This window comes from Myodes glareolus, chromosome 20 (assembly GCF_982192425.1).
Source record: "Myodes glareolus chromosome 20, mMyoGla1.1, whole genome shotgun sequence".
Lineage (NCBI taxonomy): Eukaryota > Metazoa > Chordata > Mammalia > Rodentia > Cricetidae > Myodes > Myodes glareolus.
This window is the reverse complement of record NC_142045.1, coordinates 63,613,837-63,636,015: the sequence shown is the minus strand read 5'-3', so window position 1 is coordinate 63,636,015 and position 22,179 is coordinate 63,613,837. Positions and strand designations below refer to the sequence as shown.

At 41.6% G+C, this 22,179-nt stretch overlaps 1 protein-coding gene across 5 annotated transcripts in view; it reads right to left on the bottom strand.

Moving 5' to 3' along the window:
* Tubgcp5 (tubulin gamma complex component 5) overlaps nt 1–22,179 on the bottom strand; it is a 39,601-nt gene that overhangs the window by 2,632 nt on the left and 14,790 nt on the right. For 4 of the 5 annotated variants that reach the window (XM_048452595.3, XM_048452596.3, XM_048452597.3 and 1 more), the window contains exons 12-21: nt 18,678–18,793; nt 17,852–18,120; nt 10,314–10,512; nt 9,525–9,713; nt 8,602–8,784; nt 6,830–6,914; nt 6,626–6,746; nt 5,331–5,509; nt 3,805–3,930; nt 3,253–3,341 (exon numbers count right to left, since the gene is read on the bottom strand). In XM_048452595.3, the coding sequence (XP_048308552.3) occupies nt 3,253–3,341; nt 3,805–3,930; nt 5,331–5,509; nt 6,626–6,746; nt 6,830–6,914; nt 8,602–8,784; nt 9,525–9,713; nt 10,314–10,512; nt 17,852–18,120; nt 18,678–18,793 (1,556 nt within the window). The remainder of the gene's footprint in view (nt 1–3,252; nt 3,342–3,804; nt 3,931–5,330; nt 5,510–6,625; nt 6,747–6,829; nt 6,915–8,601; nt 8,785–9,524; nt 9,714–10,313; nt 10,513–17,851; nt 18,121–18,677; nt 18,794–22,179) is intronic. The other variant, XR_007235473.3, reaches the window with a different exon arrangement.

Here is a 22,179-nt window from a genome sequence, read left to right as displayed (position 1 = left end):
CCACCCCCAAGACAGAGTTCCATTGTGTAGCCCTGGCCATCCTGGAACTGTCTCTGTAGACCAGGCTGGCTTTGAGTTCGGAGATTTGCCTGCCTGTCTCTGCCTCTTGAATACTGGGATTAAGGAAATGAGCCACCATCACCAAGTCTTTTTTTTTTTTTTAAGAACTGAGTATTTCCTACATGCATATAATGTATTTTGATTATCCCCGCCTCCACCTCCTCCTTCCAGCTTTCCTGTGCCCAGCCCTTTCTACACGCCACCTTGGTTTTTGAGATAAGGTCTCTCCCTGACCTGGCAGCCAGCATGCCCTAGGATCTGTCTCTACCTTTCCATCACTAGGATTACAAGTGCACACAAGCATACTCTCCCTTCTTATGGGGATTCTGGGGGCTGAACTCAGGTTCTTATACTTGCACACAGTATATACTCAATGAGTGAGCTTGCAGACCTGCTTAGGAAACAAGTTTCCAGTACCTAGGGTCACATCAGGCCACGTTCATGCAAATATGTTCCCCTGACAGTTTAGCTTTTACTTTCATGTCATCAGTAGACTTTGTCTTTTTAAATAGGGAAATAAGCAATATACATAGGAAAACACTGAATTCATAATAAACTCATATTGTACAGGGGTTTCCTCTAAACTGACACATTTAGACACACTGGAATCAGCCCCCTCCCAAGGCAGGAGAGTAGGGAGATGCTAGGAGACTCATAATAGGTCACATGTCTGGCAGAGTGGAATCTAGGAATCTTTCTGCTGTCCCCTTCCATGTTATATTAGGTAAATAACTGCTGGGGAAAGAGGTTGCCCAGAAGCGGTGAGGGGAGGTTCTGTCAAGCTGCCTGCAGGCCCTGCAGGAGCTCCAGGGAAGCTCTGATGAAGCATTACCCGTGTCCTGGTGGGCTCTTCTAAGTAACCTTCATCTAGACTCCTGTTAATATCTCCAGCGTGTACTCACTGTTCATTAAGTTGGACTTGGGTGCTTCCATTACTTTGGTCTGTCATGGATTTCCTTTCTGGGGTGAGCAGGTGTATGTGTGTCTGTGTGTGTGTGTGACACAACAACTCATCAACCATCTTTGTCAGTCACTTAGCAAGAGCCAACAAGTTTTCCTCAGCCTTACCACAGTGCTTACTTAGCAGCAAATTTGCTACATTAAAATTTTTTTTTTCAATATGCATTGGTGTTTTGCCTGCATATCAGTGTGAGGGTGTCAGGTGTCCCAGTGCTGGGAATTGAACCTGGGTCCTTTGGAAGAACAGTCAGTGACCCCAAAACTACTGAGCCATGTCTGCAGCCCCACACTGAAACATGCAAACATCCATCAACACTGGTGTGCAGAGTCTCTATGTCACCCAGGTTAGCCTTCACTCATGATCTTTCAGCCTCCACTTTCCAAGTATGCCAAGACTTATGTTCCCACACCAGCTGTGAGGTGTTGAAGTCCTCCCCACTGCTACTTTTTGCTGTCATTTGTTACAGAAATTTAGGAAAGCATATGGAGTAGCCATTCTCTCACCTGCCTCAGTGTTACAGAGAAAAGGAATTTCGTATACTCTGAGAGGACATCACCAAGCGAGGAAGGTGTTTGTTTTCTTTTGCATTGCCAAGAATGGAACTCAGGGCATGGGCCACCCTGGACAAGTGCTTCACAACCAAGCTACATTCCCAGCTCCTGATTTTCTTCTTGAGTGTACTACTACTGAACATGTCTGTGACTAATGTGTGTGTTTGTGTGTGTGCCATCGCATGCATGATTATGTCAGGACACACACAACTTTAGGCAACAAGGCTAAAAAAGAGGCTCTGTCTCTCCCTTTATGTGGGCCTGAGGGTTGGATTCAGACTGTCAAGCTTGTGTGGCAAATCCCTTTACCTGCTAGGTCATCTCACCAGCCCGCGACTGATATTTTCACATATTTGTGTAAATATACTCCTCAGATAGGCCCAGGCACACCAACAAAACCTCCAGTCCACCAGACATGAACTTTAATTTCAGCAAAGTGAATTACCATTGCATATATAACAATTCATAAATGAGAAAGAGGCTAAGCACTGAAATTTATATTCAAATTAACAAATGAATATAGCTGGTCTAGTAGTATAGCTCAGTGGTAAACCACTCACACAGCACACGAAGGTCCCGAGTTCAGCTCCCAACACAGGAACAGAACAAACTGAAGATGTTCCTGTGGTGTAGGAGGTCCTTTTTATCTATGTGTTGCTTTCATTGGTTAATTAACAAAGAAACTGCTTGGCCTGATAGGGCTGAACATAGGTAGGCAGGGTGGACAGAACTGAATTCTGGGAAGAAGAAAGCAGGGTCAGAGATTGTCGCCATGGAGCCAGCCAGCAGGTCAGACATGCTGAATCCTTCCCGGTGAGCCACGACCTCATGGTGACATACAGATTATTAGAAATGGGTTGAATCAAGACGTGAGAGTTAGCCAATAAGAGGCTAGAGCTTATGGGCCAAGCAGTAATTTAATTAATACAATTTCTGTGTGGTTATTTTGGGGGCTAAGCTAGCCGGACGGTGGGACACAGCCCGCTTCATCCTACAACATTCCTGCCAGACTGGAAGGAAGACTCCTGGCCTCTTCCTGTATACTGACTTTAAGCCTAGTACACAGGTGAAAACACTCTATAAACACACACTGCCTTTTAGAGCCTACAGATATGGAGGTCTGGACAGCACCCAGTATGATGCCCACAACTCACTTTAAAATGTCTCAGCGAGTGTGAGGGGTGGGATAATGACCCAGAACTGTGGTTAGTCACACAGGCTTTACACTTCTCCATACATTTGAAGGTATCTATAATAAAATCAAGTCAGAGTATAAAATAATATAGGTATCTATAATAAAATCAAGTCAGAGTATAAACTCTGAGAATGTTCCTTCATTTTAATTAAAAGACCTCATTTTTTTAAAAAACTGTTTTGCCTCTTATAAGAAAACTAACTTTTATGCTATCTAGTTTAACTAAATAAATTCTATTATTGTTGCACTTAGGATTCAATTTCAGTCCTTACGCACGGTAGGCAAGTCAATGAACTATACTTCCATTCTTCAAATTAAAAACTTGAATTCTTAGTTACAATGGTATGTGAACCATTACCAGGACTGGGTGTGGAAAGACTCTTCAAACGAAGCTTGTCAGAAGGGCGCTGACACAGTCACGCCAAGTTCCTAGACCTGCCTGCGGAAATGGTCACAATATGGGTCGTCACATAGCACACACTTACTGCCAAGCTCCTAGGCCCGCCTGCCAGCCTTCTGCGAACATGAGTGCCAAGTTCAGCACTTTCATGATGGCTTCTTTCACGAAGCTGACCTGAAGATCAATGTTTGAGACACAATATGGGCTTAGTGACAACGTTTGGACAATGACACCGATATTTTCTCCTGACTTACGTCACAGAAAATGCACATCACAATGATTGTCTTTTGTGTATAGGAAGGTACATGGGATATCAACCTGCATTCCAGGACGGCACGCAAGTTTTTACTCCTGAAAGCCATTTATATTCATCAGAGGCCGTGAGACACAAGTTCCAGTGGTTGTAAAACTATGAGTTCTACATATTCATAATGGATTGGTGCACGCCCACTGCCTAACTGCAGACTGAAGTTTTCAGTACAGCTACGTTTCCTTTAATGTAACTGCTGGTAGTGGGCATACATCTGTAACCCATCCAACCTGTCCTTTCCAAAGACACGACTGCACTGGACAGCAGTTTTAGAATTCAAAATCCCACAGTAGGAAGACATGGCCCTTTTGCCCCGCTGGTACACACCTTTTCTCTCAGCAGACACCGATCATGGATGGTTGACAAATACCTGTAGTGAATTTTAATCAACTGATCTAAATCCTTGGCTTCCTCAACTTGATGCTGGAACTCCAGTCCTGTACTGTGGAGAATCTTGAATGAGAAAGACAAGAAGCTTAATTAGCACTTACCCATTTTTCCGTTTGTCCCGACTGCATGGCCAGCAAGCCCCAGGATTCTCTTGTCTCTGCCTCCTTCCTTAGGTGTGTGTAACCACACCTGGAGTTTTTTTTCTTTTCTTTTCTTTTTTAAGACAGGGTTTCTCTATATAGTCCTGGGACTCACTCTGTAGACCAGGGTGGCCTCAAACAGAGGTATCTCTTTGCCTCTGCATCCCAAGTGGTGGTGTGTGCCATCACTGCCAAGCCACAGCTTTTATTATGGGTACTGGGGATTCAAGCTCAATCATCAATGCCTTTTCAGTAAGTACTCTACCAACTGAGCTACCTGCCCTTCCTGCCAGCCTCTTCTCTCTCAGTGTAGGAGGAAATGAGGAAACTGTTAAGAGCCAGGTGATGAGGGAGGGCAGAGCAAACAGAGTCTGAGGGACAAGAGCTCACGGCAGCTGTGGGGCTGACAGACGATCAAGCCTGCCAGCATTCTAGCAGAGTGGGAAGGGAGTCATGAGTTCCCATATCTGAGCAGCTGTGGACAGCTCATGGCTTTTGGGGGAGGGAGTGGTGCGTGAGAATTGTCTGTATTCTGTCAATCATGTATTTTAATAAAATGCTGATTGGCCAGGCAGGAATTATAGGTGGGTCAACCAGACAGGAAGCAGAGGCGGGGCAATGAGAATAGGAGAAGGCTAGGGAGGAGGAAGCTCCCTCTGCTATTCCTGCCCAGACCACTGAAGAAGCAACACGTGAGCTGACAGCTGAAAAAGGTACTGAGCCACATGGCTAACACAGACAAGAATTATGGGTTACTGTAAGATGTAAGGATTAGTTAATAAGAAGACTGAGCTAATGGGCCAATCAGTTTATAACCTAATGTAGACTCTGTGATTTTCTTTTGGACTTGCTGGCTGTGGGGTACTGGGCAGGAAACCCCAACAAGCCGGCCCTCATGTTATAAGGGAGAGTCAGAATTTTTAGGAGTATGGCTTGTAATAGACCAAGCATGCTGCCATGGATGGTGTCACAAACCAGGAATGCATGGACAGCACAAACAGGAGTTCATGTGTTAAGTAAAACTAAACAGGACACAAAGCTGTGGGTAGGGAAGTAGATCTGAGAGTAGGTCAAGGGAGGGACTGAGATACATATGACCAAAATACATTGTATGAAATTCTCAGACAACAAAAATATTTATTGAAAAATATATTACCTTTCACTGCCATGCTATTTTATGATGAAATTATGGCTAGCTTTCATCTTTTCAATCTCTACGTGTTCTATGGCTCTTCTGCAGTTGTAAAGACATGATCGGTGTTTTCTTTGAACTACTGCCTACGTGGGACAAAAGAACCGAGGAGACGGACAGATAATACCAACCCTGGTCATGATGTAGTTGTGCAGGCTATTCACAAAGTGCATGAGCTTCACACGTAAAAGAAACATGCGATGGATCTGCTGCCTCAGTGACTCTTTCGGTGCTCCAAACTGGGGGAGTGTATCTTGTTCACGTAGAGGGCCTTCTTTTGCTTGAGATCTTTCAGCAGCATTAGCCAGTTCTATAAAAGGTTGAAAGGAGAAAACGAGCAGAAAAAGAATTAAGGAAAAGTCACCATATGGACCCTTACATGAAGAGATGAGGAATGCAGCATCAGCAGGGCGGGAACCTAAAGGGCACATTTGTGCCTTGGGAAGATAAAATATCAAATTTCAAGAGGCTGTAGCTGTGGCTCAGCTGGTAGAGTGCTTGTCTAGCATTCTGAGGCTCTGTGTTCACTTCCCAGCACCAAAAAAACCAGCTATGATGGCACACATCCGCTAATTCCAGCACTGAGTAGACACAGGGAAGGCAAATAAATGATAATTAAATCCTTGTTATCACTGTTGAGATGCAAAATCCCTGTCAGACCCTTACTCAACTTTTTGGATGTCAATTCCTAATAAGTTATTACATTTAAGATAAACCCTATGAGTTCCTGACATTTTATTATTTTTGTGTATGTTGGAGCGGACATTGTATGAGTGAATTGGTGTAGGAGGTCCTTCAGTATTTGCGTTGTTTTCATTGGTTAATCAATAAAGAAACTGCTTGGCCTGCTAGGGCAGAACTTAGATAGACGGAGAAGACAGAACTGTATTCTGGGAGGAAGAAAGCAGCAGATTGGGCCAAGCCGCCATGAAGCTGCCAGGTCAAACATGCTGAATCTTTCCTGGTAAGCCACGACCTCGTGGTGACATACAAATTATTAGAAATGGGTTGAATCAAGATGTGAGAGTTAGCCAATAAGAGGCTAGAGCTTATGGGCCAAGCAGTAATTTAATTAATATAATTTTTGTGTGATTATTTCGGGTGTAAGCTAACCAGGCGGGACAGAACAAAGGGGCCCCATGCTCTTCACAACAGTGAATGCATGCTCTATGTGTTTGCGTGTATGCACTGGTGTCAGAAGTAGCTGCAGGCTGTCTGAGACAGATCCCCTGGAAGAGCAGCAAGCACTCCAATGGTGAGCTACCCTCCAGCCCCACACTTCATTCCTGTAGTAGGCTTGGTAAAACTGCTGCCATACTCCTGTGCCAGGCTGGTATTTGTTCACATATAGAAAATATGAAGACTTATACAAAATTTTTCAGGACCAAAATCAAACTAGAGTTAGTTTATTGAAATCAAATCTTACCACCAAACAGTAGAACATCCAGGCTGTATTTTGCCCATTTTATTTGCAATAGGAGAAGGAAGACCTGATTATAAATTTTTTGACATTCCAAACTTATAACAATGTCCACAGGCCATGGTACCTACAAAAACAAAAATAAAATTTTACATGCACAACCTAGTTTCAATAAAAAACCAATTTTTATAAAAAATGATTAGCGCTTACCTTGTAGCTCAGGGTAAGACCATCTAAGATATGAACGGGTAGTTTCTTCTTAGCTGTATCAACATTTTCAAACGATATAGACAAACTAAATGAAGAAGTTTCAGATTTAGTTTGTGATAATAAAATTCATATAAAGTACATATAAAATATTCTAACACTTTTCATGGATTCATGGGCAGGGAGCATTCCCCCAGGGATACAACATTTGGGTGCTGTGACTGAGGTCCTGAAAATAATAGTTCCACACAACAACCAATCCCCCTAGAACTTCCATCCAATATAAATATGCAGACGAACTTATATTTTCCAGCACCTCAGAACAGGAATTTGGTTTTAGAAATGAATGGCAGTTGTTTTTGGTTCCTTTTTCTCTGTGCCCACTTCTTGAGACAGTGTCTCCTTGTAAAGCTCAAGTTTGCCTCAAGTGTATGGCAATCCTCCTGCCTCAGCCTCCGGAACATTATAATTACAAATATGAAGCTACTTCAACCAGCAATTTTGTTTTCAGAGACAAGGTTCTGGTATGTATCCAACCCGGAATGCAAAGACCTCCCTGCCTTAGCTTCCCAAATGTTTGTGCTACCCTGTCTGGTTTCCAAGACAGTCTCTGACTGAACTGTAGGCTGCCTGTGGAGATCCTCATGACTTTCAACCTTTGTCATGCAAAGATAGGTATGTGTGCACCACCATCCAATTAGTTTTAAAATAATGGGTTTTGTTATAAAATAGACAGTTGACAATACTAGCCACTTAATTAGAATTAAAAATAGCTTAAGGATAGACTGGGAATTTAATTCTTGTGAAAGTCAGGCTAAAAAGACTGAGCCTAAAGTTCAGGTGCTGGCGGAAGGGCTAGAAGACTGCTCCTTCTCCACGAGCCATTCCCCATGGGGTCTGCATATCCTCAGGTACTAGCACTGCTCTGTCCATGCACCTGAATGGGTGTGAACACTGCTGTAAACTGCTCTACCTGTGCACCTGGACAGGTGTGAACACTGCTGTATACGCTTTATCTATGCACCTGGATGGGTGTGAACACTGCTGTGCACTGCTCTACTTGTGCACCTGGATGGGTGTGAACACTGCTTTCCCAAGAGAGAAAGCAACACAGAACAGAAATATTCACATGCCAGTCAAGAAGATGTCCTTTCCTCATGTGGATTTCCAGGTCCTATAGCGATCTATCTCACTACTGTTACTGAGATACTAGCAGATGATAGCCCAGATGCAGGTCATGGAAGATTTAAAATAGGAAAGCCAGGGAATAGGCAAGGGCAGTGTGTGAATGACAGCCAACATATTTCACAGCACAGGAAGTTGAGGAAACTGCTGTAGTTTTCAGCACTTTGCTCCATCAACACTCACTTAAGTGCTTACTATGCAGATGATGGAATCTGATTCTCCGGCCTCCAGTGCAGGTCAGCAGAGCTGCTTGCATGGCACAGAAAACACAAGGTTTTCTAGTGAGTAAACAGACTGATTGCTAGGCCACGAGAGGGAGAGCACACCACAGAAGGCCTAGGAGTGAGGAATAGCAGCACACATTTGCACACACCTGCAGTATGAGATGCAGTACAAGGCTGAACATGGTGTAAGTATGTAAGACAGGAGGCTGAGATGAAACACGCAAGTCTTTCAATCTGTGAGCTGAAATAAACTACCCTGGACTTGCTTCTGTAAGGTATTTTGGTCAAAAATTTTGGTAATTCAGCTGATTTCTTGGCAAATGGTTCACTTTATACTTCTTAAAGTGAGAGGGTCCCCATAGTTACCGTAAACTATCTTCAGGATAGCGCTGTCCTACCGCTTCTTGGAGCTGGACATTCAGAAGAGACACATTCTGCCAGGTTTCCTTTTCTCTTATTTTATCGAAAATTGAGGTATAGAAATCATACATGGTATCTCCACCTTCCATCAAGAAAAAATTCCTCATGGCCTGTAAATACTCCACCAATCTTGAAAAGAAAGACATGGAAGAGCACACACGTATGTCTGTACTGCACAGTTCTACAGCAATGCAAGGGTCAGCCTGACAGTCATTTGTCAGACACGGAAGAGCACACACGTTTGTCTGTACTGCAGAGTTCTACAGCAATGCAAGGGTCACGCATGACAGTCATTTGTCAGACACGGAAGAGCACACATGTATACTCCACCAATCTTGCTCCAGCCCCCTCAATGATGAATACTAAGTGTAAGCCAAATAAAACCTGTCCTCCCTAGTCGCTTCTGGTCACTGTTTTTATCACAGCAAGAGAAAGCAAATTTATGAAATTTATGGAGATTGCAAATGAATAAGAATAAGTGAGAATTAGAGTTAGTGATCTACAAGAAGTAGGTTTATGTTTTCCTCCAAAGAGGACAGTTTGTGCACATGTTTGGAGGGTTTCTTTTATTCTTCTGGTGTGTCTCTTGACACAGAGTCTCACATAATGAATTAGTTACAACATACTTAAACCTTGATGGCTAACTGATCTTTTCAAAGGAAGACTGTTAACTGCATCTCCATCCTCTAAGTGACATAGACTTTAACGCTCAATCTACAGAAGGCTCTAGTACTTGACTCTCAGTACTAAAAACAAACAAGACACAAAACCAAAAAGAAAGAAAGAAAGGAAATATAGGGAAGCAGAGGGAAAACATCCAATAGTTATTAACAACTGATCACTTCCAGAGCTAAATTACTTCTTTTTACCTGAAATCTCTTTTTAAGGTTTGCATGAGGTTTCCACAGCAATGCAGATACTGTCTATCAATGTGAGGGTAGAGGCAAGACCTTAGTGTTAATTCAAAAGTCTGGCACGTCACAGACTCTGATGATCTATCCACGCAAATGTCACCACCAGCAAACTTCTCATGAAAGTCGCTCTGCTCCAAATACAACCTTCAATATTAAAACGTGAATGAGCATTGATTGTGTGAGCTGCTGTTGACAGAATTCTAATAAACCAAACCTAGATCCCCATTTTCACCTTTAGCTTTAGACTATCAAGTATTACAGAAAGAAACCTTTCCCCCAGCACATCCTTTCTGGATCAGTGCTAGATGAGCCCTTCCGATAGTGCTATGCCGTGAATGGTGATCAGACATGAAGTCACAAGGGAAGTGTGGCTCGTTCCACTGGAGTTAGTCCCAGAAGGATTCTAAGGCCCTTTCCTGTGTAATACAGGAGAGAGTGAAGGTGTAATACAGGAGACAGTGCAGAGTCTGTCCAGACTTTCGGCAGCATGTTCTAGGTGAGCTACGATATTCTTAGGGGCAGGGTACAGAGATGTCAGCTGGGTGACATCTGTATACGTCCATTAACGAGGATTATACAGCTGGCACAGGTGAACACATCGTCTAGCACCCATCTGTTAGCAATGACAAGGGTTTATTTCTGAGAAGGAAAGACCCAGCTGGCAGAAATAATGACAGAGAACCACTCACTCCGCACTACTCAAAGCTTATCTCAGTCCCTGCAAACATGGTATGCATGTATCACCTCGCAAAGTTGATGGCCAGCAGTGGGTCATGAGCATCGTCTAGCTCCAGATGCCTTTCAGCAATGGACTGCATCTTTATTAGGTTCTCTTTGGTTGTCTGCTGTTCCGTAAGAATGTGTGGAGTGGAATCTTCTCCATGTTGAAGACGCAACTGTATAGATTCCAGAAAGAGGGTATATAAGCATTTTCTTTCTGCATCTGAAATACAAGCACATTGGATGGATTTTGTTCTCAAAAGCAGTCTAGGTACGTCTCAAGGCTGGAGGGATGAGCATGCAGTGCTCCCACTGCTCCTGCAGAGGGTCAGTTTGGTTCCCGGTGACCACATCAGAATGCTCACAAAAGCCTGTTATTTCAGCTGCAGAGCATCTGCCACCCTCGCCAGTCTTTCCGCACCACCCTTACTCACATATGCTCACACACACATATAAAGCTGGGGGTGGAGATGAAGAGGAGACTTAGGGGGCTAAGAAAGCATACTCTTACTGCAAAGGACCGGAGTTTGGTTCCCAGTACCTGCTTCAAGTGGCTCACATTGCCTGTGACTCCAGCGTTAGGAAACTCAATGGCCAATATGGCCTTCACAAACATACATGTCATACAAAATACAGATCCGCACACACACAAAGTCAATGCTAGAAACTGTTTACAAGAAGAAATCTGTGGCATAAGAACAGAGAGGAGGATCAATGGAACTGAATAGAAAATCCAGATATCAATCCACATATTTTCGAGAACCTGATTTTTGACAAAGAAACAAACAAACAAACAAAAAATCAAATGGAAGAAACAAAGCATATTTAACAAGTGGTGCTGGCATAACTGGATATCAACATGTAAAAGAATGAAAATAGACCCATATCTATCACCATGCACAGAACTCAAGTCCAAATGGATCAAAGACCTCAACACAAAGCCAGCCACACTGAACGTTATAGAAGAGAAAGTGAGAAGTACGCTTGAACGCACTGGCAAAGGAGACTGCTTCCTAAATATAATTCCAGCAGCACAGACACTGAGATAAACAATTAATAAATGGGACCTCCTGAAACTGAAAAGCTTCTGTAAAGCAAAGGACATGGTTAACAATACAAAACGACAGCCACAGAATGGGAAAAGATCTTCACTAACCCCACATCAGACAGAGGTCTGATCTCCAAAATATACAAAGAACTTAAGAAATTGGTCACCAAAAGAACACATAATTCAATAAAAAAAAAAATGGAGTATAGACCTAAACAGAGAATTCTCAGCAGAGGATTCTAAAATGGCTGAAAGACACTTAAGGAAATGTTCAACATTCTTAGTCATCAGAGAAATGCAAATCAAAACAACTCTGAGATTTCATCTTACACCTGAAAGAATGGCTAAGATCAAAAACACTGATGGCAACTTATGCTGGAGAGGTTACGGGGAAAGAGAAAACTTCTGCACTGCTGGTAGGAGTGCAAGCTGCTACAGCCCCTTTGGAGGTCAGTGTGGCGATTTCTCAGAAAATTAGGAAACAACCTTCCTCAAGACCCAGTATATAGCCAAAAGATGGGCATATAGCCAAAAGATGCTCAATCTGTGCCATCAGAACATGTGCTCAACTATGTTCATAGCAGCTTTGTTTGTCATAGCCAGAACCTGGAAACAACCTAAATATCCCTCTATCGAAGAATGGATAAGGAAAATGTGGTACATTTACACAACGGAGTACTACAGAGCAGAAAGAAAAAATAACATCTTGAATTTTGCAGGAAAATGGATGGAGCTACAAAACATTGTTTTGAGTGAGGAAACCCAGACACAGAAAGAATTATCACATGTACTTACTCATAAGTGGTTTTTAAATATAAAGCAAAGCAAACCAGCTTACAAACTAAAATCCCAGAGAAACTGACAACAATGAAGACACTAAGAGAGACTTACATAGATCTAATCTACATGGAAAATAGAAAAAGACAATATCTCATGAGTAAATTGGGAGCATGGGGACCTGGGGGAGGATTGAAGGGGGAAGGGGAAAGGCAGGGAGGGGAGCTGAGAAAAATGTAGAGCTCACTCCACTACCAGGAGATACATCTGGAGGGCTAAGTGTGTGTCCGTCTGGCGCCCTGTGAAAGGAGTACAGGCACCTTCCAATCCCCTAAACTTTCTGTCCATTCAGCGGGGCTTCCCCCGGGCTACTAGCTTTCTCTATTTATCCCATCCCATCTTGCCCCCAAGTACTCCTTTCCATCCGTGGGATCTTTAGTTCCACCACCACAGCCTACTTTAGGGAGGAGTGGATCTGAGAGCCAACTCCAGTACTGAGGGGACCTAAGAGAGGGCAGAACAAGAAAAACCCCCAAGTACACATTTGGCCACAGTAAAGATTGGACCAAGCCGCCGAGGTTCTCCTGATTGCAGCTGAAGGAAGATATGGGCAGGCGTCAATGCAAGAATTCCTCCAACAACCTGAAAAACAACATGGTAATATCAGAATACAGAGAATATACAACAGGAAGACTTGAACACCACAATCCAGAAAAAGTAGAAGATATCAACTTTAAACGTAACATTATGAAAGAGATAGAGACCATTAAACAGGATGTGAAAAACTCCCTTAAAGAAATGGATGAGAAGACTAAAAGTTAGAAGAAATGAATAAATCCCTCAAAGATACCCAAGAAAACTAAAAAAAAAGCAATCAAACAGGTAAAGGACACAGTTCACGACTTGAAAACTGAAATGGAGGCAATGAAGAAAACACAAACAGAGGGAAACCTGGACATGGAAAATCGGGTAAATGAACAGGAACTACAGAGACAAGTATAACCAACAGAATACAAGAGATAGAAGAATCTCAGATGCTGAAGATACTATAGAGAAAATAAACTCATTGATCAAAGAAAACAGCAAATTCAACAAATTCTAATCACAAAACATCCAGGAAATCTGGGACACCATGAAAAGACTAAACCTAAGAATAATAGGGGTAGAAGAACGAGAAGAATTACAGATCAAAGGCCCAGAAAATATATTCAACAAAATTATAGAAGAAAACTTTCCCAACCTAAAGAAGGATATTCCTATGAAGGTACAAGAAGCATACAGAACACCAAATAGACTGGATTCCCCCCTCAAAAAAATCCCCTCGCAATATAATAATCAAAACACAAAACACACATGAATAAAGAAAGAATATTAAGAGCTGCAAAGGAAAAAAGTCAAGTAACATATAAAGGGAAACCTATCACAATAATACCTGACTTCTCTATGGAAACCATGAAAGCCAGACGGTCTTGGATAGATGTGCTGCAGACACTAAGAGACCATGGGTGCAAGCCCAGACTACTATACCCAGCAAAGTTTCTCGATGGAGAAAAAAAGATATTCCAGGATAAAAACATATTTAAACAATACATAGTTACAAACCCAGCCTTATAGAAAGTACTAGAAGGAAAACCACAACCCAAGGAAGCCAACAACACCCATAATAACTCAGACATCTAACAACCCTCCACTAGCACAACTTAAAGAAGGGAAACACACAAACTCTATCACCAAAAAAAATTACCGGTCATTAATATCACTTAATATCAATGGACTCAATTGACCTATAAAAATGCACAGGTTAAGAGAATGGATACGAAAACAGGATTCAACATTCTGCTATTTACAAGAAACACACCTCAACCACAAAGACAGATATTATCTCAGAGTAAAGGGTTGGAAAAAGGTTTTACAATCAAACGGACCTAAGAATTAAGTGGGTGTGGCTATACTAATATCTAACAAAATTGACTTTAAACTAAATCAATCAGAAGAGATGGACACTTTAAACTCATAAAAGGAACAATTCATCAGGATGAAGTCTCAATTCTGAATATCTATGCCCCTAATATAAAAGCACCCACATATGTAAAATAAACATTACTAGAACTCAAAGCACACAATCAAACACCACACACTAATAGACTTCAACATTCAATTCTCACCAATGGACAGGTCAATCAGACAGAAACCTAACAGAGAAATAAGAAAACTAACAGAGTTTATGAATTGCCTAACAGAGGTAATGAATCAAATGAACTTAACAGACATTTATAGAACATTCCACTCAAATAGGAAAGAATATACCTTCTTCTCAATATTTCATGGAACCTTCTCAAAAATTGATCACATAATCGGTAACAAAGCAAACATCCAGAGATACAAAAAAAATTTTAGCAACCACCTGTGTATTATCGGATCATCATGGAATAAAGTTAGAATTTAACAATAATTCTACCCTAGAAAGCCTATAAACTCATGGACACTACCGAACCACCCCTGGGTCAGGGAAGAAATAAAGAAAGAAATTAAAGTCTTTCTTGAATTCAACGAAAAAAAAAGACACAACACACCCAAACCTATGGGACACTATGAAAGCAGTGCTAAGAGAAAAGTTCATTGCACTAAGTGCCCAATTAAAGAAAACGGAGAAAGCACACATAAGAGAATTAACAGCACAGCTGAAAGCTCTAGAAAAAAAAGAAGCAGACTCATCCAGGAGGAGTAGAAGACTGGAAAAAATCAAACTGAGGGCTGAAATCAACAAAATAGAAACACAGAATCAATGAATCAATGAAACAAACAGCTGGTTCTTTGAGAAAATCAACAAGATTGAAAAAGCCCATTCAAATTAATCAAAAGGCAGAGAGAGAACACACAAATAAACAAGATCAGAAATGAAAAGGGAGACATAACAAAACACATTGAGGAAATTCAGAGAATCATTAGGTCTTATTACAACAGCCTGTATGCCACAAATTTGGAAAATGTAAAAGAAATGGACTTTTTTAGATAAGTACCATGTACCAAAATTAAATCAAGGCCAGGTGAACAATTTAAACAGACCTATAAGTCATGAGAAAATAGAATCTGTCATAAAAAAGCTCCCAACCAAAAAAAGCCCAGGACCAGATGGTTTTAATGCAGAATTCTCCCAGACCTTCCAAGAAGAGCTAATACCTATACTCCTTAATATGTTTCACATAATAGAATCAGAAGAGTCATTGCCAAATTATTTTTATGAAGCTACAGTTATCCTGATTTCAAAACCACACAAAGACTCAACCAAGAAAGAGAATTACAGACCAATCTCGCTCATGAACATCAATGCAAAAATTCTCATTAAAATACTGGCAACCGAATCCAAGAACACATCAAAGAAATCATCCATTATGATCAAGTAGGCTTCACCTACTGAACCAGATGCTGGTCTGGTTCAACATACATAAATCTATCAATGTAATCCATCATATAAATAAACTGAAAGAAAAAACCATATGATCATTTCACTGGATGCTGAAAAAGCATTTGACAAAATTCAACACCCCTTTATGATAAAGGTGTTGGAGGGATTGGGGATACAAGGATCATACCTAAATATAATAAAAGCTATATACAGCAAGCCGACAGCTAACATCAAATTGAATGGAGAGAAACTCAAAGCCTTTCCACTAAAATTAGGAACACAACAAGGCTGTCTACTCTCTCCATACCTCTTCAGCATAGTGCTTGAAGTGCTAGCAATAGCAATAAGACAACATAAGGGGATCAAGAGGATTCGAATTGGAAAGGAAGAAGTTAAACTCTCGTTATTTGCAGATGATATGATAGTGTACATCAGTGACCCCAAAAACTTTACCAAAGAACTCCTACAGCTGATAAATACCTTCAGTGATGTGGCAGGATACAAGATCAACTAAAAAAAAAAAATCAGTTGCCCTCCTATACACAAAGGATAAAGAAGCAGAGAGGAAAATCAGAGAAACTTCACCTCTCACAATAGCCGCAAATAGCATAAAGTATCTTGGGGTAACACTAACCAAGGAAGTGAAAGATCTATTCAACAAGAACTTCAAGGTTTTGAAGAAAGAAACTGAAGAGGACACCAGAAAATGGAAGGATCTCCCATAATCTTGGATTGGTAGGATCAACATAGTAAAAATGGCAATTCTACCAAAGGCAATCTATAGATTCAACGCAATCCCCATAAAAATCTCAACAAAATTCTTCACAGACCTTGAGAACTGAGATGAACAGAGAATTCTCAACAGAAGTTGTTCAAATGGCCAAAAGACACTTAAGGTCATGCTCAACCTCCTTAGCGATCAGGAAACGCAATAGAAGAATGGATAAAGAAAGTGTGGTACATAGACACTTTAGAGTTTTACCTGGCGGTAAAAAACAGTGACATCTTGAATTCTGCATGTAAATGGATAGAAATAGGAAACACTTTACTGAGTGAGGTAACCCAGACCCAAAAAGAGGAATATGGTATGTACTCACTCATAAGTGGATTCTAGCTATAATTAAAGGACATTGAGCCTATAATTCGTGATCCTAGAGAAGCTATATACGGTGAACCCAAAGAAAATCATATACTTAAACTCCTGGATATTGGAAGTAGACAAGATTGCCAGGCAAAAGTTGGGAGCACGGGGGTGGGGGTGGGGTGGGTGTGAGGGGAGATGGGAAGAAAGAAGGGAGAAGGGGAGGATTGGGGAGAGCTTGGGGGAATGGGATGGTTGTGATGGAGGAAGGGTGGATATGAAAGCAAGGAAGTAGATATCCTAATTAAGGGATCCATTTTAGGGTTGGCAAGAGACTGGACTCTAGAGGGGTTCTCAGGTGTCCAAGGAGATGTCCCCAGCTTGTTCCTTGGGCAGCAGAGGAGAGGGTGCCTGAACTGGCCTTATCCTATAGACACACTGATGAATATGTTGCATATCACCATAGAACCTTCATCTGGCGATGGATGGAGATAGAGACAGAGACCCACACTGGAGCACTGGACTGGGCTCCCAAGGTCCAAAAGAGGAGTAGAACATGCGCAAGGAAGTCAGGACCGTGAGGGGTGCATCCACCCACTGTGGTGGTGGGACTGGTCTAATGGGAGCTCACCAAGGCCAGATGGACTGGGAGTGATGGAGCATGTGATCAAAAAGGACTCCCTGAATGTGGCTGATAATGAGGGCTGAGAAGTCAAGGACAATGGCACTGGGTTTTGATTCTACTGCATAGACTGGCTTTGTGGGAACCTGGTCTGTTTGAATGTTCACCTTCATAGACCTGGATGGAAGAGGGAGAACCTTGGACTTCCCACAGGGCAGGGAACCCTAACTGCTCTTAGGCCTGGAGACGGAGCGGGAGGAGGAGTGGGAGGAGTGGGGGGAGTGGGAGGGAAATGGGAGGAGGTGGAAATTTTTAATAAATAAATGAATTTAAAAAAAAATAAAAAAAGGAAAAAAAAACAGGGTGATGTGTGAGTGTGACAGCCAGCACCTTTAATCCTAGCACTTGCGAAGCAGAGGCAGGAGGATCTCTGAATTCCAGACCAGCCAGAGTGAGTTCTAGGGCTAGGGGAGAAATTCTGTCTCAAAAAACCAAACCATACAAATAAAGAAGCAGGTGCTAAGTCCCACTGACATAAACAGACAGTTTGGATCTGTGTCTGGAAACAACAACAGTGAGTGGGACAGTGAGACCAGCCAAAGGGACGTGGACAGAAAGAACGGTCTACCTCTGGCTGCTGCCTGGCATGCAGAGCCCTCGGCACAGTTCAGGTTCTTCAGCAGCTGCATGGACTTGCCGGCCATTATGATCTGTTTCAGGACGGGCTTGAGGAAGGACACCATGGTGTGCTGCCGGCTGGAGGGGCCCTGGTCACTGCCAGAACTGGCGCTGGCATTGTCACTCATTTTCTCTTCGTTTTCCGTCTTTTCTGACACGCTGTACAGTGTGTATGTTGCATACCAGAAGTCTCTGTGGTTTACCGGAACATTTTTGTTCCTATGAAGATTCAAAAGAATTTTAAGTGTTATACAAAAATAAATACTCTCAAGTTAAATAAAATTTAAGTGAAATATTTTCCTGAATTGGAATTAAACAGAATATGACTATTTAGTTCCCTTTAAAACATTACAAAGTTTTCCATTGCAGTTTATGAGTTTAGAGAAGTCAACTAGAGGGAAATTGTTATAAATGGATTAAGATATTTATTTGTTTTATTAAGTGTTATGTTAAGATGATAATATCCTGTTTAAGAAATAAATGCTTTAAAATCCTATACGATTATCATATGTTCATAACTTAGAATGAAATAGTTGTTCATCTTATAGAAGAAGTATAAACTGCTATGAAAAGATGTGAACGGCTATAGAACTCATTGGTTGGGACCTGGCATCTTTCTAAAGATGCTGCAGAGCGAGTCTGTGTTATGGTAGCAGTACACCTCTATCACCAAATACTGTCTCGGTTCTGTGGGAAACTCCCCAAAGATTCAGTTTGGATGTGGTGTCAGACCCACGTCACCACCTAGCATCCCCTGGACTCAACACAATCCTCACCTCTGTATGATGAACTCCCTTGCACCATCCCACAGATGTCCATGCATGATCCATTCATCTACAGTCTGTAGGTAGGGCCGCACCGTTTCCACCCAGAGAGAGAACAGGAGCGAGACCTAAGGATGAGACCTTGCCTGGTCACTCTTCACAGCTCCTCTCACTAGGCTAAGACTAAATTTAAACATTTTAAAATGTCTTTAAAAGTGGCTTTATTTCAACCTTTTTTTAAACAAAAAAGCTGAAATTCTCAAACATATACTTTAAGATTCTTACTAGAAAAATCCATCTAAATATGGGATAAATATAAACTTCATCATTCCTAGGAGAAACCTCCTGTGCTGAGTTGTTTTATGTTAACTTGACACAAGCTAGAGTTATCTGAGAAGAGGGACCCTCAGCTGAGGAAATTCTTCCATCAGGTAGTCTGTGGGGCACATTCCTGATTTAGATAGATGTGGACTGGTGCAGCCCACTGATGGTACTTAGGCAGGTGACCTGGGTTGTATTTAAAAACAAACAAACAAAAAAAACCAAAAAAACAAAAACAAAAAAAAAAAAAAAACAAGCTAAGTCATGAAGAGCAAGCCAGTAAGAAGCACTCCTCCAAGCCTCCTACCTCTGCTCTGCTCCCGAGCGCATTGAGTTTCTGCCCTGGCTTCCCTGACAATGCACTCCAACAGGGATGTGTAAGCCAAACAAACCCTCTCCTCCCTAGGAGCCTTTGGTCATGGTGCTTACCATGGCAGAAGGAAGCAAATTAAGACAGACTGAACAGAATAGGCCCCTGCTGTGAGAGACCTGAAGTTCTGTTCTGGGGAGGACTGAGCAAAAACTCTGAATTTTAGTATGAAAAAGTCACTGAGTACTTAGAGCTTGATGAGAGAGGGCAGGAGCTTCGCAGACAAGAACAGCAAGAGAAGATCTGGGCAGGGTTGGTGCATCTCTAATCCCAGCACTCAGGACGCAGAGGCAGGAGGATCTGTGAGTGTGAGGTCAGCCTGGTCCACAGACTGAGTTTCAGGACAGCCAGAGATACACAGAGAAACCCTGTCTCAAAAAACAAAGAAAGAAAGAACAATGCAGTTGATGACCTGGCTTGTGAAGATTCAGCGACAAGTCTGAGAATGCCTCTTAGACTCCACGGGGAACATTCACATGACATAAGCAAATTAAGAATGTGTAGTGCGTAAAAATGGAATATACAGAGTCTGGATTATGAATATTATTGTGTTTTCTTTGATATTTTGACTATGAATAAACTAAGTACAGAGAGACATTTCATTGTATGGGCTGCTAAGCTAAATCAACATATATGTTTTAGAGGTATCTTGACTTCAAAATTTGGGTCTAAGGATTTGTCGCTTTGGAAAAGAGGTTCTGCTTGCTTCCACAGAGGATGAGAACCTTTAGAATCCCTTCAGACTGATGTTTGATGGACCAAGACAACCCAAAAGGTCACTGTGAACACCACCAAAGAAATACTTTGCTCAACAAAATGCAGGAAGCAGTTTAGACAGAACTATGCCAAATTCCCAAATATTGTTTATAAATGCTTGTTTGCATTTAAAGGGGATTGCTATAGAGATGGATACTTTGCATTGGTATGGATCTTGGTTTATTGATAAAAATTTAAGGTCAATTTTGTTATATGTATATTTCTGCTCTTGATTAAGGTGTGTGCAGCTCATTGAAAATGCAATGTATAATTAAGAAATATAGGTTAATAGATAATTATCTTTAATAGTCAAGCTGATTTCAGTTAGCCAGATATTCTTCAAAACTTTCGAAAACTACAGATTTTTCATGACAGTGAGACACATCTGCTCCTGGTAGCACCAAGAGGATGATGGGCACTGAAGATGCTCCTTATGGAGTTTGTTAGCCATTTGGGCATGAAACTTCTCTTGCCAGAACTTCTTGACTGGACTTGCAGGACCTACAGAAAAATGACTGTTGAACTTGCCTAAAGGTGAGACCATCCTTTGGGGTTCCTGCTTCATCAAAGAGTCTGCTAGATATTAGCAGGACATAGAAGAAAATAACTGACAAACTGCCTTTAGTCAGAACTGTCTTTGAAATTTCCTGCTTCATGGAGAAGTCTGCTAGATACTATGGGCCTGTAGGCTGAAGATGGTTGCTCCAAAGATACAGAAGAACTTTGGGTGACTGTCCAGGCAACGAGAAGTCTCTGTCAATTCTAGAGTTTTGGAAGTTGCTTACAATGCACTTCCTATTTACTTAGGTAATATTATATCCTTCTGGAGTCTTTGATGGAATTAAGAATAGACAGCAATAATTATAGTTTTCCTTAGTTATGATAAAAGATAGATATAAATGCTGTAACTGTAATTCTTGCTTGATACCTATCTTGTTATATTTAATTTTATTATGTTAAAGTTAAAACCTTCCTTTTTATTTAAACAAAAAATGAGAAATGGTATGGAAAGTCCTTCCGTTTACGTGTTGATCTTATTGGTTAATGAATAAAGAAACTGCTTGGGCCTAAGACAGGGCAGAACAGAGGTAGGCAGGTAAAACTGAACTGAATGCTGGGAGAAAGAAGATGGAGTCAGAAGAAGCCATGGAGCCGCCAGAGAAGAAAGATGCAAGCTGCTAGCTGGAACCTTGCAGGTAGGCCATGAGCCTCATGGTAAAATGCAAAATAATAGAAATGGGTTAAGGAAAGATACAAGAGCTAGCCAATAAAAAGCTAGAGCTAATAGGCCAGGCAGTGATTTAAATAATAAAAAAAAAAGTGTGTGGTGTCTGGCCACCTAGTGCTGAAGAATCAGTTGTGATTAAGAGGAGACCAGCATCTTTTAGACAGAATCTTCAGGGTCAGAACACAGAAGCTGTGGTTCAGAGAGGGCTAAGGTTGCACTGAATGCTGGCAGCTGAACTTGGCACCATGTAAGAGTCTCTTAGGATGTACTGAGACTTGAACCACAGAAGCAAGGAGAGTGGTACTAGTGATGGTATAGCCTCTGATGTAGTGAAGACTAATGGATGGACAGAGTTTGTGGTAGGGTCAGAGTCCCTGAAGGCAGAGAAGCCAGGAGCCCATTGGTGAAGGTGCAGCCGGTAGAAACCCCAGCATAACAGAGATGCCAGGACAGAAGGACAGCTACCAAGCACAGCAGCAGCTATGAGTGAAGCTGACCTGAACCTATGAGATGAGCTGTATGCTTTAAATGGACAATCCAAGAGCTAGAAAGGCCCACGCTCTTTGGAGCCCAGGGAACTGTAACTGAATCCCAGATGCAGGGCACTGAGCCACAGGGTTTACTGTAAAGTTAAGAGCTGGATTTTACATTGTTCAGATTATCCCTGTGTCTTTGTTCTTCTCCCTTGGAATAAGAAGTAGCTTATTTTTGGTAAGATCTCTTCTTATACATGAAGAGATCATAGTTAAGAGATTTTGGATGTTTAGAGACGCTTTGTTTTAAAGGGACTGAACTTTTAAAGTTATACTGTTTTATACTGCAACAATAACATGAGATAC